Source organism: Carlito syrichta, unplaced genomic scaffold (genome assembly GCF_000164805.1).
Source record: "Carlito syrichta isolate Samal-C Ts95f unplaced genomic scaffold, Tarsius_syrichta-2.0.1 Scaffold304408, whole genome shotgun sequence".
Lineage (NCBI taxonomy): Eukaryota > Metazoa > Chordata > Mammalia > Primates > Tarsiidae > Carlito > Carlito syrichta.
This window is the reverse complement of record NW_007248504.1, coordinates 839,174-855,561: the sequence shown is the minus strand read 5'-3', so window position 1 is coordinate 855,561 and position 16,388 is coordinate 839,174. Positions and strand designations below refer to the sequence as shown.

Sequence of the window (16,388 nt, the reverse complement as noted above, 5' to 3'; positions counted from 1 at the left end):
GCCCAGGCGGGTCTCGAACCCGCAGGCTCAGGCAGTCCACTTACCTCAGCCTCCCAAAGGTGCGGATTACAGGCTGAGCCACCGAGCCCAGCTTCTACAGAAATTTTAAGTAAGGGTAAGGATTCCAATTTTTTAAAAAACCTCATTGAGTAGTTAAATTTAATATCCCCTTGACATTATCAGAAAAAGCAAACAAAAGCAGAAGAGTAGTGTGCTTTGTCTTAGAATTGCTGTTTGGAGGTGTATTACTAGATTTTATTTTCATTCTACCTTGAGTATTTATAATCATTGCAGTTTTTGTTTGATGCATTTTCAAAGACATTGAATCATGACACCAAATAATTGGTTTACTGTTGAATTCTTTTTTTTTTTTTTAAAGGTGGCTGGACTCTTCATAAAACCCTGATCTAATGTACCTCTGGGCTCTCCTTATATTTTGTTTTGTTTCATTGGTAGTATAGAATTATAATAATTCTGTCTTCCCTGTCTTCTGCTTATGTACCCTGATGGCTAATGATATCCTTGGTCCTGAGGTCCAGGCTGGATTTAATGATACAGGCTCTACCACTAGATAGTGGATGTTCATTATTCCAAAGTCATCATATCAGCAACTTCTTTATCTTAATATACCTAAATTTTAACCTTCCTATCTCCTCCAAATCCTATTTGTAGAGTCTGTGAAGAAGTTTATTACTTTTTTTTTTTTGGTATCAGTACAGATACTGTAAAGTACAGTATCTCAGAGAGAGTGTGTATTCTGTTGTGCCTTAGATTCATAAATAAGGGAAGCAGTTATTTACATGTGTAAGGAGACTTTAAAAGTAGAAAAGGGCATTTGCACGATATTAAGAATAACAGCAGTAACAACACCAGTAACTCACATTTTATTGAGTGCTTTTATTGGTCAGGTAAGGGTGCTTTGCCTATATTAGTACTCACTAATGTGTGTGTGTGTGTGTGTGTGTGTGTGTGTGTGTATTACAACAACCCTATGAGACAGGCACTTCAATCTTGTTTTACTTAATGAGGAAACTGAATGATTATGTAATTGACCAAAGATTTATGGGAGAGCCAGGGTTTAAATTTAGACACTGGATCCAGAGGGTTCCTAACCTTTATGCCATGTTGCCTTGTGCTCTCATTGTCCTTTTATAGTGAAAAGAGTCAAATCTTTCATAAGTCAATATCTTGTAGACATGGATCACTTGCAGGCACAAATGAATGTATGGTGGTTTTGTTTATTGTGTTGCATATCTATGCCCCTTGATCTTTCATTGACTTTGCAGGGCACACTAAACTAAAGGATGTTTGATATTATGATAGTCTTTGAAAACAAATATTTTCTATTTGGAGGAAGCCATTCTGTCTGAATTTCATCTTTCTGGGAGATTATTCTGAATAGTACCCCAAGTAACTTCACACCATGATGAAATTACAATGTAATACTTGCAATAACTTCCAAGCACAATGCATTGCTGTTGTAAGACGTTAGAAGCTTCACATTTCTGATCAACTCCTCTGTTCATAAACCAGAAACAGAAAACTGTGTTATGAGATAATGGGCAGGACAGGTATTTAGTATTGAACTGTTAAAACACAGAACAAAACAAAACCTAAGAATCATTTAAGCCTTTTTTGTTTCACTTTGCATCTTGAGTAATCTCTTAGACATGGTTTGTTTACTTGTATTCTTTGCATTCTTACTGTACTCTCTTTTAAACTCTAGGACAAACAGTCATGGCAGAATGAATATGAAGTCTATAGTTTGCCTGGAATGAAGCATGAGAACATCTTACAGTTCATTGGTGCAGAAAAACGAGGCACCAGTGTTGATGTTGATCTGTGGCTAATCACAGCATTTCATGAAAAGGTAAAATGACATAACATGTTAATTTAGTAAAGTCAGAGTTGACCTACCTGCCTAACACTGGCTATAAATCCCTCAGACTTATTTTTCTGGCGATAATATGCATTATAGTTGATTAATATTTAACCTGAAAATACAAATCACTCTTAAATGAAAATCTGTTCTAAAAAATAATTTAATAGGCTGGGTGTGGTGGCTCACGCCTATAATCCCAGCAATTTGGGAGGCCAAGGTGAGAGGATTGCCTGAGCCCACAGGTTGATGACCAGCCTGGGCAACTTGGCAAGACCTCACTTCTACAATAAACCAAAAAATTAGCTGGGCGTGGTGTTGCACTCCTGTAGTTCCAGCTTCTTGGAAGGCTGAGGTGGAAGGATCACCTGCGCCCAACAGGTCAAGGATGCGGTAGCCATGAGTGTACCACTGCACTCCAATCTGGGTGATAGAGTGAGACTCCAACTTAAAAAAACCCAAAAAAACAAAAAATATATGTATAAATATATGTATATTTAATAAAGGAGCACAGATGGTAATTTTTAACTATACTCATATAATACTAGTGTTTTGTCCCTGATTTCTTGTGCTATAATTACTGCTCTTACAAATATTTATTTTAGTATAGACAGTGCTTAGTAATTTTCATCTACCATTTACAGTCATTTTGGTTACGTGAACCATTTTTCAGCGTGAATTTTGTGTCTTAAAACTAATCAATCTAGCTCAGTGACAAAATCAGAGTCAGGAAATTTATCTGATCCTTGATCTCTCACTGACTTGCAGGGTAATTATCACTGAAACATTAGTGCTCTTTTTCCTCAATTTTTCTACTTTCAGAGTTAATGGGAAAGTACCATTAGTGAAGTAGGAAATTGTGTTTATGGTAATCAGTTTCATCATTGTGAGATACATATGGCTTTTTTACTTTTTAATTTTTGACCAAAAGGATGACCGCAATTTCCAGAGGGAGAGTTTTTATATTAGTTGTTGTTTTCATGTCATAATTTTGTGTTTTCCTAGTCCTATGATATGACATTTCTATAGTCAGTATACTTTTAACTTTCAGAATATTTTCTAGAACTTAAGATTTTTAATCTTAAAAAACAAAACAAAAACTTTTGCTTTCTAAATTGGTGGAATGAACTGTTCTTGTAACAGAACTTTAAAGATCTGTGGTATTTCTTTCTGGTCAAATGTTTGTTAATGAGAGGTGGAAGGATGCTTAAACTATCCCAGAAAGATGGCTTTCTGGATATTATTATGCACTTAAAGGAAAGATACAGTCCCTTCCATAATCTCTTACAGGTAAAAATAAAAGTTTATATATATATATGGTTTTTGCCAAGAACTTAAGTTTCTTTTTTTTCTCTTTTCTTTAGGGTTCACTGTCAGACTTTCTTAAGGCTAATGTGGTCTCTTGGAATGAACTGTGTCATATTGCAGAAACCATGGCTAGAGGATTGGCATACTTGCATGAGGATATACCTGGCCTAAAAGATGGCCACAAACCTGCCATATCGCACAGGTAGAGCTATATTTATATTGTTTTCTGTTTATATTGTTTTCCCTGATAATTGAAGATATGTTTATTATTTAAAATTTTAACCCCCTGAATAAAATTTATTTTCCCCTAATTATGCAGTGATGCCTTCATTGCAATTGATTTTCAGTCATTTTTTTTAAATTAGCTTTGAGATTGGCCAGGAAGTACTTTGGATAATGTATATGGGTAAAATCATTAGTAAAGTTTAATGATCCACTTATGTTTTAGTTTGTCTCACTTCTGGAAGCATGGTTGAAAATGAAATTGTATTTTCTCTATCTCGAAGGAAAAAGAAATTTGTTTTACTTCAAAACATGGTATACTTTAAAGATGATTATAATTAGATACAGGAGAATGTAATTAGGGAGGCATGTATTTGAATATCTTCTTTGCAAGTTTTCTGAATGACTTTTATCATTTTTACCTAAGGTATAGGGAGGCATCATTTAAACAATTGTCCAGTGAAGAAATAGTACTTAGGCCCAACAATTGTCATACCTTCCAAAAGAAGGATGTCTGTTCTTAAACATGAGATTTAATTTTCTTGAATGTGGAATTCAGTTTGTCATCTTGTATTCTATATAAAGATGGTTGTTTTTAATATTAAGCATTAACTCATTCATTGAACAAATATTCAGTTGAGTGCCAGATGGTGTTTTAGGCTCCTGGGAGGCATTACTACTTAAGTTCACTTCCACTAGAATTTGATTTTGCAAACAAACCTTACACGACTTCTACTCAGAAGTAGCTTTCTCTTCCTATATGCGGTCTAACTGCCTCTTCCTTCATTTTTTTCTTGCCCCACCTAGCTGTATAGGGAACTAATCATTTGGATCCCCCGCAAAGGCTATTAGGAGTATTAGGAGTGAAAATCTTTTGGGACTAACACTGATTGGTTTTTGTAGCATTTGTGAGTGCCTGCCTGTTCCTCCTCTCTCCTACTCTTTGTCAGTATGTCTGTACACATAAATGGAACCATTGGTCACGGCACAAGTGCATTTAGCTAGGGTATAGTACTCTCTAGGATGGACCGGTTATGTAGAGGGGGAGATTTTGCCTTAAAACTGTTACCCAGCTGGGCTCAGTGGCTCAGCCTGTAATCCCATGCCTTTGGGAGGCTGAGGTGAGTGGATTGCCTGAGCCCACGAGTTCTGAGACCCGCCTGGGCAGGCGAGACCTCATCTCTACAATAAAATCAAAAAATTAGCTGGGCGTGTTAGCACGTGCCTGTAATTCCAGCTACTCGGAAGGCTGAGGCGGAAGGATCGCTGGAGCCCAGCAGGTCGAGCCTGCGGTGGCCGGGAGCGGCCACTGCACTCCAGTCTGGGCGACAGAGTGAGACTCCAACTCAAAAACAAAACAACAACAAAAAAACTGTTACCCTTTTCAGAACACCAGGATCCGACTAGAGCAGTGTATGTTACAGTAAAAAAAACTTCTGTTATACTTTCCTAAAGATGCTTTTCAACAACCAGGTGGGAGAAGATAAGAACCACTATAGTAAGGGACTACTCCAAAATATACCAATAGGCAAAAGGTCCCAATTCAGCAATTTTCTGAAAATTCTTTCATTTTGACTTTTTAATTTGTTTCTATGGGAGTTTGTAACTATAAACTCCTAAATCTTATTATCTTAAAAAGCTATGTGTGACATAGATAACACATACTTTTGGAATGGCAGTTTTTTATATGACTGCTTTATGGAGAGGACTCTTATTGTTTGTATTGTTAATAGGAATTTGTTAGGCTGTCTGGGGACTTTGCTTGATTTTTCTCTGCGTTTCATATTAAATAACAATTTTATTGCAGGCATATTCTCCCTTTTCCACGTTCAGTAAAAATTTTAAAAAGATAACTAGTTTAAACTTAATTTATCTTTATCTTTCTGTTTACAAGGGACATCAAAAGTAAAAATGTGCTGTTGAAAAACAACCTGACAGCTTGCATTGCTGACTTTGGGTTGGCATTAAAATTTGAGGCCGGCAAGTCTGCAGGTGATACCCATGGACAGGTAAGGGTGATAATTATAAAATGTAAGAAAAAATAAGCTTGTCCCGTATTTTCTTAGAATGGCATGTCAGGACGTGTTGTGGTAATTAATTCAGCTCTAATATAAAGAGTTCTAATGTTAAATTTTCTAAGGAAGATATTTTCATATGGTGGTAGAAGACTGAGGTCGTTTAGATCAAGCACTTCATAAAGCAACCGTTAGACACGTGTCAGAGGATCCTTTTTAAAAAATTGGCCCAAAGAAGACTCCAACACCTTTTAGTGGACCTTATTCTTAAGACGTTCTTAGTATTCACTCAGTAGTTCCCACTTCATTCGTCCACCATCATGGGAGTAGTGGAAGAATAATCAGTCACTGTTCTTGCTGTGAGGTATTAACATTCCCTGCCCATTCTTCCATGCAGTTAGTTTCCTGCTTCTTGCTCTTCATTGCTCCATTAACCCTTTAATCAGCTTGATGACTTTTCTCAGAATTCTCTCCAGAGTTCAGTAACACCTGTAAAGCCCAGAGTGAGGTGTCTGTCTCTAGTTGATGTCTGCACAAAAAAATCTCAGCCATGGGAATTTAGGAAGAGGAAGAGGGGAAAAAACATTGTCCATACATTTTATTCTCAGAAGCTGTGAGGCTGGGAAAGGTGCCTTCACTCCTCGGATAACCTTGTAATCAGGAAAACCAGTTTGACCAGAAAGGTGACATTTCCTGTAAAGCTAAATGATTCAGGCTTTGGCTTTATCATTCCTTTATCTTTCATATCTGTGCCTTACTTGGTGACCTGATTCCTAACTTTGTTTTCCCAGCATATCCTATTGATCCCCGAGAATATGTTTTAAACAATCATGGCAGAACACATTTTGGAAATACTGACTGAGAGTTTAAGAATTTAGTTTAGGGTAATGGTCAGCAGCTCTAGAAAAGCTTACACCAAGTGCATATGGGAGTGGAGGCAGTTTTGTGGCGAATACTACCAAGATAGAGATTTTGTAGGAAGTCTAGGGGCAAACTTCTAAACTAATTAATGACTGACTATCAGAAGACTAAATTTTGGGAACACTGTCATTCTTTGGTACCTCATAAGCACCCCTTCCCCTGATTTTTTTGAGGAAAATTTTGGAACTCATTTGCACCATCTTTGAACTCCCTCATGATTTGGCTCCATGATGAGTTAAACATAGTTGATTGCTTATTGTAGTGGTTTCTTGAATTTTTATTTCATGGACCAGAAAATCTCAAAAATATTTGGAGGGATTTGTGTGATATTGCACATTGTAAATATTGCAAAGAAAGAACACTTATAAGAGGACATTTTACACTAAAATGGCAGGTAAGCCATAATCTCATAGTAAAATAGGTACTCTGGATGGCATACCTTTATCTTTAAGAGAAAATGTGGCTTTTGGGAAACACTTGCTTATCGTATGATTAGAATTCAGAGAGTAAAAAAAGAGGAGAGCTACTTTTTATTTCTTTAAAGTGTTCTCTTTATTACATGAATACTTGAACTTTAGTCTTAGTGATCTGTCCTTATTTTTTAAGAACACTTCTGTTATATTTACATGTGCATATAATTGCCCAACTTCCAGTCCAGAGATCACAGTCACCTAAGGATGGAGTTTTATGGAAATACTAATATCCAGACTGCTCCCTAAATGACTACAACTCACATATATTGTGATCTACCCAGCTACCTCACACACACATTTTTTAAGCATTCATATATGAATATTGTCAAGCACCAACGAAAGCTAGCTGTACAAGCTTAGTAACCATAGTTACAATACTAAGAAATACCAAATTGTTGAGGACAGATATAAATAAAGGACTCTAAGTCAGAAGAATTCATGAATAAATAAATACATAGATTTTATAAAAACAGAACTTGTAAAAAAGTCATTCCATCTTTTTCTTGGCTGATTCTTTGTACATTTTATGCTTACTTTTATTTGTTTTAATACAGAGAAAAACAAGGCCTCAAAAAGAATTGTTTTTCTAAAGGTACATTTCAAACAGTATGCAGAGGTACACCTGAAACTATGCAACTTTCTTCTCTATTCCATCTTCTTCCACCTAATAATCATCATTTTCTTATGATTACTTCCAGAGAAGAGGGGACAAGCCTGTACCAGCATAACATTGATATATTTTTTTAAGTGTATTCAGAAAGGATCTTACTTTTATATATATATATATATATACTATTGTCTGATGTGTCTTACCTTGATAATAGACCAATTAATTTTTATTCTTTTTACAGAATCATAAAATACTAATTCATAAAATTAATGAATGAGTATTGTTTGCTTTCAACATCTTTTTCAGGTTGGTACCCGGAGGTATATGGCTCCAGAGGTGTTAGAGGGTGCTATAAACTTCCAAAGGGATGCATTTTTGAGGATAGATATGTACGCCATGGGATTAGTCCTCTGGGAACTGGCTTCTCGCTGTACTGCTGCAGATGGTAAGGGAAAAAAAATTTTTTTTAAAAGATATATATGCCTACTACACATGCATGAAAAGGGATGATTATAAAGGTGATAATTTAAAGTACTTTTTTTTTTTAATAGACTCCAAGAGGTGGTAGAGAGTTCAGGACACAAGGAGCAGAGGGTAGGGCAGGAGAGGAAAGGAAACACTACTTGATGTTTGCAGGACACTTCCCATACCTTTTGCTTATTTCTAAAAATAGCTTAGGAGGTATTGCTACCTCATTTTTCCAGATGTGGAAATTGAGACTCAGAAAAATTAAGTAGCTTGCCTATTTTAGCCTCAAGTTAGTAAATGGTAAAACCTAGATTTGAAACTCTGAACCAGATGTAAGGCTCTTTTGGTAAGATCATGTGGGTCCTGCCTGCCAGGTTCTGAAGTCAGCTATAGTAAGTGGATGCATGTAGGGAAGGGACTTGATCTCAGGGTGAGTCTTTCCAGCCCCCAGTGATGCCAGCATATTTAACCAGACTAGATTTAGTCTAGCCTCTGTGATGCAGAGCTGTGATCATGTGTTAGGATATACCATGGGTTAAATCCTGCCTTTTTAAAGCTTTGAAAGTCTGATAGAGACATTATTGTGGACATTAGTCAAATTCCCTACCATAGAACCTTGGTTCTAAAAGATTACTATTCTTTGTTATTTATATTTTTGAGTTGGAGCCTCATTTTGTTACCCAGGCTGGATAACCATAGCCTCCTGGGCTCAGGTGATCCTTCCACTTCAGCTTCCTGAGTAGCTAGGACTACAGGTGTATACCATCATGCCTAGCTAATTCTTTTGATTTTTTTGTAGAGACAAGGGCTCACTATATTGTGCAGGCTGGTCTCTAACTCTGGGCCTCGTGTGATCATACAAGAGTGAGCCATTGCTCCTGGCTCTGTTCTTGTTACTGAATCCTTGTTCTAGTTCTGTAAATATTTGTGCTTTAAAAATTTACTTTTTGGGGTGAAACCTGCTGTGACTATATTCCCAGTATGACAAACCTAGTGTTCTAGGTACTTTATCTTTAGTGTTCCTTCATTGGCTCTCTACTCTCTCTTCAAATATGTTGCAGCACTTTTTTAGATAATATAAGGCAAATTTCCCAGCTGCTGAACTCCCAAACAAATGTAAATGAACTTGATCTGGTTTTTGCATTTTAACTTATAATTGCTTTAAGACTCACTGTGGTTGTTAGCCAGTATTTCAAAAAGCATAACCAACTTAACCTATGTTATAAGAATATTTTATTTTCTCAGTACTGTATAGGCTTTCAGTATAGGAAAGACTGCCTCTTGCATATGAAATTTGATTTTGGATACTACACTTTCAAAGGCTGAAGCAATTTGGGAATAATTTTAAAAGCCTATAGGAAGAAAAGAAAGCTGTTCAGAGTATTTAAACTCAAAGAGGAAGAAGAGTTATATGTGTTTATGGAAGCAGGTCAGAAGACAGATGATATAGGAAAATATACTTCATAACTTTATTAATATGAACTCTCTGTAGCATACCATTATGGAGGACACAAGGCCCTGTCCTCAAGTAATAAACAGTTTAGTTAAGACAATAAAATATATCTTAGACAGTTAAGAGCAAGGTGTGTTGTCTAGCCCACTGCTCAGTACATAGGTATTCAGTAAGCGTCTTTGGATGAATACAGTATGGTGTGTTTTGGGGAAGAGGGGTATCAGCAAAGTTTTTTGGAAAAAAATGACTTTTCTTAAATACCTTGTATGTGCTATGAAATAATTGGCAGTCAGACATTTCTGACTCTAAGTCAGAAATTGGGCCACAGGAAGCAATGTGAACATTGCTAATGTGGGTGCTTTCTAATCTGGTTAGTTGTTGGTTAAATACAGTGATTCTCAGACTTTTAATAGCCGTAGCAAACTCCTGGGAAATCGTTTAAATCCAGATTCTGACTCATTAGGTCTGGTTCAAGGCCTGGTGTTCTGCATTGTTTTTACAAACTATTAGCCAATGCCAGTAATACTGATTTATGGATCCTATAAGTGTTGAATAGACAGACACCAGAGAACCAGTCCTCTAAGTCACTGAAAGTGCTCAAGCAGAGATAAACTGTTCAGCCGGCAAGGATTCTTGCATTTGAAGAAAGTTAAGTTAGGTGATCCCTTCTTGATTCATTATATTCTATCCAGGAGTATTTGGTATGTTTTAAAAGCTTGTGCAAGGTTTATGTCTATGTATACACATATCTGGCTGCTGAAATTGCTCAATAGTGACCTCTTCCTGCCAGTGAGAGACAATAATGCAGTGATTGAAAACACAGACTTTAGAGTTATTCAGAGAGATGGATTCAAATTCCAACTCTTCCACTTAACAGCTGTATACCTTTGTGCATATTCTGTAACTTCTCTGAGCTTTTCTTATCTGTAAAATAGAGGTAATACCCATCTTCACCCTGTGAAGTAAGTGATATATGTAAAGTTCCTTATCAGGATAGAGTAATCACTGAATACTAGTTATTAACTCCTAGTTGAATTTTTCTGAGTTGGAGTCTTAATCTGTCACTCAGGCTGGAGTGCAGTGGCACATTCACAGCCACTACAGCCTTGACCTGCTAGGCTCAGGCAATTCTTCTGCCTCAGCTTTCCAAGTTGCTGGAACTACAGGTGCACGCCACCTTATTTATTGTAGAGATGAGGTCTTGCCAAGTTGCCCAGGCTGGTCTTGAACCCTTGGGCTCAGGCAATCCTCTCGCCTCTGCCTCCCAAAGTGCTGGAATTACAGGCGTGAGCTTAAACACATTTTTCAATTTATCAGAGGAGGCCTAAGTAAAAGGAATTATTTGTGTTGTTGAGTAACATCTTGTCTATGAAGGCACATTTTAACTTGTTGGGAACCTTGGAGAGCATGTTTGTGATTTTCTAAAAATAAATAAACATGTACTTTTGGCAGCTTTTTTAAGGGAAGGCAGAGAAGAGGCCTCAGAGGTACACAGTTCCTCGGTTGGAGCTTGCAGGGGGTTGGGTCGGCTCAGAATGAAGACGGTTGTAATGGTTTGAACCCAGTCTCCAGACATGGAAATACAACTGTTAATATTCTGATCTGAATTGCAAGGAGTGGGTAACTTAAAGGGATATTGTATCCTTGATTTGCAAATGTCAGCTATTCCCTGTGTCCCATATACAGATGGATGTAGGCTTCCTCATACAATAGATAAGAAAGCTCCTTACACAATTTTCAATGGGGCTACATGTCAGATTGCAGACCTTTTCATTCCCGATCATGCTCATACTGTGGTATGAGTCTAGTTGAGTATGTTTCTCTTCTGTCCTTGCAGCAAGTCAACAGTTGGAAAGGGTGATACAAAGTTTATATTAGAAAGTTTATACCAGTTTGAAAGTCAGGAAGATTTTAATTAAAATGATTTTTCACTTTTCTTTTTTAATTTCAGGACCTGTAGATGAGTACATGTTGCCATTTGAGGAGGAAATTGGCCAGCATCCATCTCTTGAAGACATGCAGGAAGTCGTTGTGCATAAAAAAAAGAGGCCCGTTTTAAGAGATTATTGGCAGAAGCATGCTGTAAGTTAGTTAGCTTTTCATTTAAGATTCCAGTAGAAGACTTCTCAGAGTATAACTTACCTCCATACGTTGTTCTTTCTTCTGGGAGGATTTTCTGGGGAGGTGATCTTACACAGGATATTTTGTACTGGGCTTCTAGAGGCAGAATTAGAGGCATGTATGTCAGTATACCCACAAGGGAGATTGTGAAGTCACAGAGCTTTATTAGAAGGCTCTTGTCTCAATGGTCCTGTGCAGATAGTAGTATGTCTGCTATTTAGAAAGATTCCCAGGGAAAAGGAATGCTTGACTCTTCACCTGTGGATAGTTGGGTAACTTTGCTATCGCCACTTTCCAATACTTCCAACATGAGAACATTTTAAAAAGTTTATTTAGCACCATGTTTCTCCTCTCCATAGGAGTTTGTTTTAGCCTTTTGATTTGGGCTTAGAAGATTTCCAAGTTCTTAAGATAGCTTTAAAACTAGAGACTAGGCACCTGATGAAATGGTATTGCACTGATCATTTTGGTCTAAATTATAACTGGAAACAGGGATAAAATCAGGTAGAGAATCCTCAAGGATCTTTCAATTAGTCGCAAGATAGAAATGCTAGATTAACTAAGAAAATAAAAATTGGTAGATCTTGCTTTAGCCTTGATTTCATGAACAGTGGATAGGGATTTTTTGGAATTAAAAAAATTCCTATTGTGAGAGTCTCCAGTACTAAAGAAAGAAGTTTCTCTTAGTGCTTTTCTTCATGACTCTGCACGTGAGACTCAATAATTAAGTGAAGGATGACAGATAGGATCAAACTTGGCTAACCTTGAAACTTTGACTCACAAAAATGGCAATTTCTTGATGAAAATTTTACTCTATTTCCTAATAGAAAACAGAAGTTGCTGTGGTGTTTGAATGTTTTTGTCCTTTCAGGGAATGGCAATGCTCTGTGAGACGATAGAAGAATGTTGGGATCATGATGCAGAAGCCAGGTTATCAGCTGGATGTGTGGGTGAAAGAATCACCCAGATGCAAAGACTCACAAATATTATTACCACAGAGGACATTGTAACAGTGGTCACGATGGTGACAAATGTTGACTTTCCTCCCAAAGAATCTAGTCTATGATGGTTGCACCATCTGTGCACACTGAGAAGTGGGACTCTGAACTGGAGCTGCTAAGCTGATGAAACTGCGTAGTTTGTTTCCTGTGTGAAATGAGTAGGATGTCTCCTGGAAACCAAGGAAGAAGACCTTGTTGAACATACGGCCCTGGGAGACTTACCGCATTGCCTACAGCACAGATGTGAAGGACATGAGACGAAGAGAAACTGCAAACTCTATCAAGAAACTTTGGTAAAGTGTACATGAAGAATGTTGCCCTCTCTACATCAAGGATCTCTTGGACCCGACTAGAGGGTTTGAAAACTGACATCAGATTTCTTAATGTCTGTCAGAAGACACTAATTCCTTAAATGAACTACTGCTATTTTTTTTTAAATCAAAAACTTTTCATTTCAGATTTTAAAAAGGGTAACTTGTTTTTATTGCATTTGCTGTTGTTGTTTCTATAAATGACTATTGTAATGCCAATATGACACAGCTTGTGAATGTTTAGTGTGCTGCTGTTCTATGTACATAAAGTCATCAAAGTGGGGTACAGTAAAGAGGCTTCCAAGCATTACTTTAACCTCCCTCAACAAGGTATACCTCAGTTCCACGGTTGCTAAATTATAAAATTAAAAACACTAACAAAATTTGAATAATAAATTGATCCGTGTTTTGTAACAAATTCACTGTGTTATTTAAGGAAAAAAGGTGTAAGCTATACTTAGTGCCAACAGTATGTGGCCATTCGTAAAGCAGTGTTTTCACTTTTCTCGTGCTGGCTTGTAATTTAGGAGAAAAAATGCTGTTTTTTGAAATGAAAAGATGGTATTATTTTTCCTTTCTTCCCATGTTTTAAAGCTCCATCTTCTATTCAGTTCCCAAAATATTGCATACTTACCTTACCTAGGTGTTTTTGTTTTTTTTCTTTTTTAAGGTGTGCTGTGTTTGGGGAATATTTGAAAATTTAAAGCATGATTTAAATTTTTTAAAGTGAGCTGTGACACTGGAAAGCTCTTCATTTTATCTTTAAAATAGATTTTTTTCCTATTTATATATGTAAAATTGTAGTGTATTTCTTTCTACCAAACAGTGTGTGGGACATTCTTTATCACTGTTTTAGAATCACCTCAGGAAATGTCGTTACCCAGAATTCCTCACTCTCTGCTTTGAGACTTGTAACTTTATCACAATACTTCTGCTTGGTGCCATCTTGTCAGAGTAATATTTGATGTCTGTGATATGTAAAGAATTATCCTAGGGTAGAGATATTAAACCATAAGCAGATTTCAGATGTTACTGCTTTAAAACAAATCAGGGATTAAAAAAATTAAACATGTAACTTAAAATATGCAATGACACTTAGAGGTAACCAATGTTGATATAGGGGACATACCTATATGTCTAGCCTTCCTCCTCAAAATTGCTTTCATGACTAGCTCGGATATTAATTTAGGATAGTCCATGCCTTATCCTTGCTAAGAAGATGGAATCGATGGTAGGTAGGTGTCAAAGTGCTTTTTCAAAACAAGATTATGTTAGAATACAATTGGTTTCTTCCCAAATTGATACAGGCCGAAGTAAAACATTAATTATCTGAATTTTCAGATTACTAATCAACAAATAGCCAGTATTATGCTACGTACTTTTGTCAGGTCATTTTAAAACCTGTACGTTAATTTATAAAAGAATTTTTTACATGTCACTGTTAGGAGCTCACTGTGAATGTTATCTTCAAGTGGTTATTTAGCCATGCAGTACACTACATTTTACATATAATATGCACCTAATCTCTGGGAATAATAAATTGTTATTTATAAACAGGTCAGACTCTGAGCAGGGAGGGAAAGAAGAGTAATAACATTCCTGTCTGTGTGCCACACACCGTGCAGAACTGCTTGTACTCTAGGCACGTGTGTATCTAAGGTCTCACTGTATTCCTAAGAATTCCCATTTCAATGTTGAGTTCACCTCTTTATTTCACAAAGTACTTGGCTTCTCAACTTCTTGATTTGGTTTTGCTTCCATTTAAAAACTCATCAAGAAGGGGGAAAATATTGAGAATGTGCAAACAAGAAAATTGTTAATCTCCTGAAGACAAATTTCTACCTGTGGTAAACATTCACCCTCTTTTTTAAAAGCTAAAAAACAAAACCAAAACAAACAAGGGATATTATGATGAATATTTGGCTTATATGAGCATTAGAAATAAATTTTTTAAAAACCAGTTATTCACAATAGAAGATGTTTTCTCTTCAACTTAGAAGTTTTTAGACATCCTGGATATTGTACTTAACTGTAGCTAATCAATTTTAAAACTTGTATCCTTTTGAGAACTATATTAATAGAAAATCTTTTCTATAAGCAGTAAAATAAGAATGTTCCAGTGACTACCTGTCCTGATACCTAGTCTTGTTAAAACTTTCTTTTGCAGGGTATTCAATGTTTGGTTTACAGTCATTGCAGACTGGGCAAGTTAACAAAAAGTTCTGAGCTAGGGATACTGGAAGAAGAAAGACCTAAGAGTGAGAAAGATGGTGATTTGTGTTGGGACGAACAGACCCCAGTGACTCTCATGTGTATGGTGCTCTTCATGGTTTGTCTTGTATGTTGCTTTTCTGATGCCCATCAGAACTGCTCCTCTAACTTACACTCTTCACCTTGCCCAGATCTCCGTGTAAAGAATGCTTTATGATTAACTGCCATAGGACTGATGGATTAACCAGTGTTTGGCTTTATTCAAAGTTTATTCCCTGCACAGCTCTTGTATGTATAGTAGATGCTAGGAAGTTTTTAGCATGTGATGTGTGATTCTTGTTTGAATGTTTTTATTACAGGTACCGTGTGAATTCCACAACAGAGACTGTGCCTCACAATTGTTAGTCCCGTGAACTTGCACTATCTTTCATGGTGATGTTTTGAAAATATAATCAGGAAAAAAAAATCAACATCTTTGGAATTTAAAGATAGAATCATATATCTTGAAATTTAAAAAGAATCTCTTCTGTCCCATTTCCTCACTCCTAAGTAACAGCTACATTTAGGTGAAACACAGGTGGTAGGGGAAAAAAAAATCTTGGCCAGATGGTAGTTTAGTGGAATAAACTGATTACTGTTTTTTAAAAAAATGCTTCATCACAGATATTTTCCGGTTTCTCTTTTTTACTTTTTTGAAAAATTACTTTTTAGGAACATTTGGTATGATGTACATAAAATTATTTACTGATTATGGGCAAAATGATACAAGTAGCATCTTGATTGGACATCATTTACCTCAGATATTCAACCAGCAGTACATTTTTTATGCAGTCTCAACCCATATCCTATTTGTTACCTCTCAGAATATGGTAAGCAATTATTTTAGCTTTACTCTGTATTTCTTGTCAGTGTTTTTGGGCACAGGTGGTTGTACTACTGTCAAATCGTACTTGCTACTTTTTTTTTTGGCAAGTATTTAACAGAAAGCTAAAAAAAAAAAAATTCCCATAAAACCCCACATTGGATAAGTGATTGTTAAATATTGTACAAATAAAATGTATGCTATCCCCATTCCATCCCCAAGTTAAATAAAAAAATGAATATGATATGATTTGCATATGCAGTTTTTCTTTAGCTATATGTTGGTAAAGAGGGGAATAGTAGCTTTGTAATTTACAGTGAGTAGTGAGGCTTACACCTTGAGATCTGCAAGAATGGGGATAGTGGTAACAGGAGGCTTGTCAATTATGACATTTTCCTCCATTGTTGTCTAAGCAGATTATATTCCCACCCAAGTATGAATTGCAGTTTTGCCAATATTAGGAAGCCAGAGGCTAGTTGGCATAGTCACAGTTCACACCAACAGAGTCTCATATTTTTTAGGTTAAAGGTAAA

General features: G+C 36.4%; 1 protein-coding gene across 2 annotated transcripts in view; it reads left to right on the top strand.

Annotated features, from left to right (window-relative positions):
* The window catches only part of ACVR2A (activin A receptor type 2A), an 85,764-nt gene extending 69,660 nt beyond the window's left edge, over positions 1-16,104 (top strand). Inside the window, exons 6-11 of one of the 2 annotated variants that reach the window (XM_008059875.2) lie at positions 1,727-1,870; positions 3,244-3,389; positions 5,304-5,418; positions 7,735-7,873; positions 11,301-11,431; positions 12,342-16,104. In XM_008059875.2, coding sequence (XP_008058066.1) covers positions 1,727-1,870; positions 3,244-3,389; positions 5,304-5,418; positions 7,735-7,873; positions 11,301-11,431; positions 12,342-12,536 — 870 coding nt within the window. In that variant the 3' untranslated portion in view covers positions 12,537-16,104. The remainder of the gene's footprint in view (positions 1-1,726; positions 1,871-3,243; positions 3,390-5,303; positions 5,419-7,734; positions 7,874-11,300; positions 11,432-12,341) is intronic. The other variant, XM_021713287.1, reaches the window with a different exon arrangement.
* The last annotated feature ends 284 nt before the right edge of the window (positions 16,105-16,388 follow it).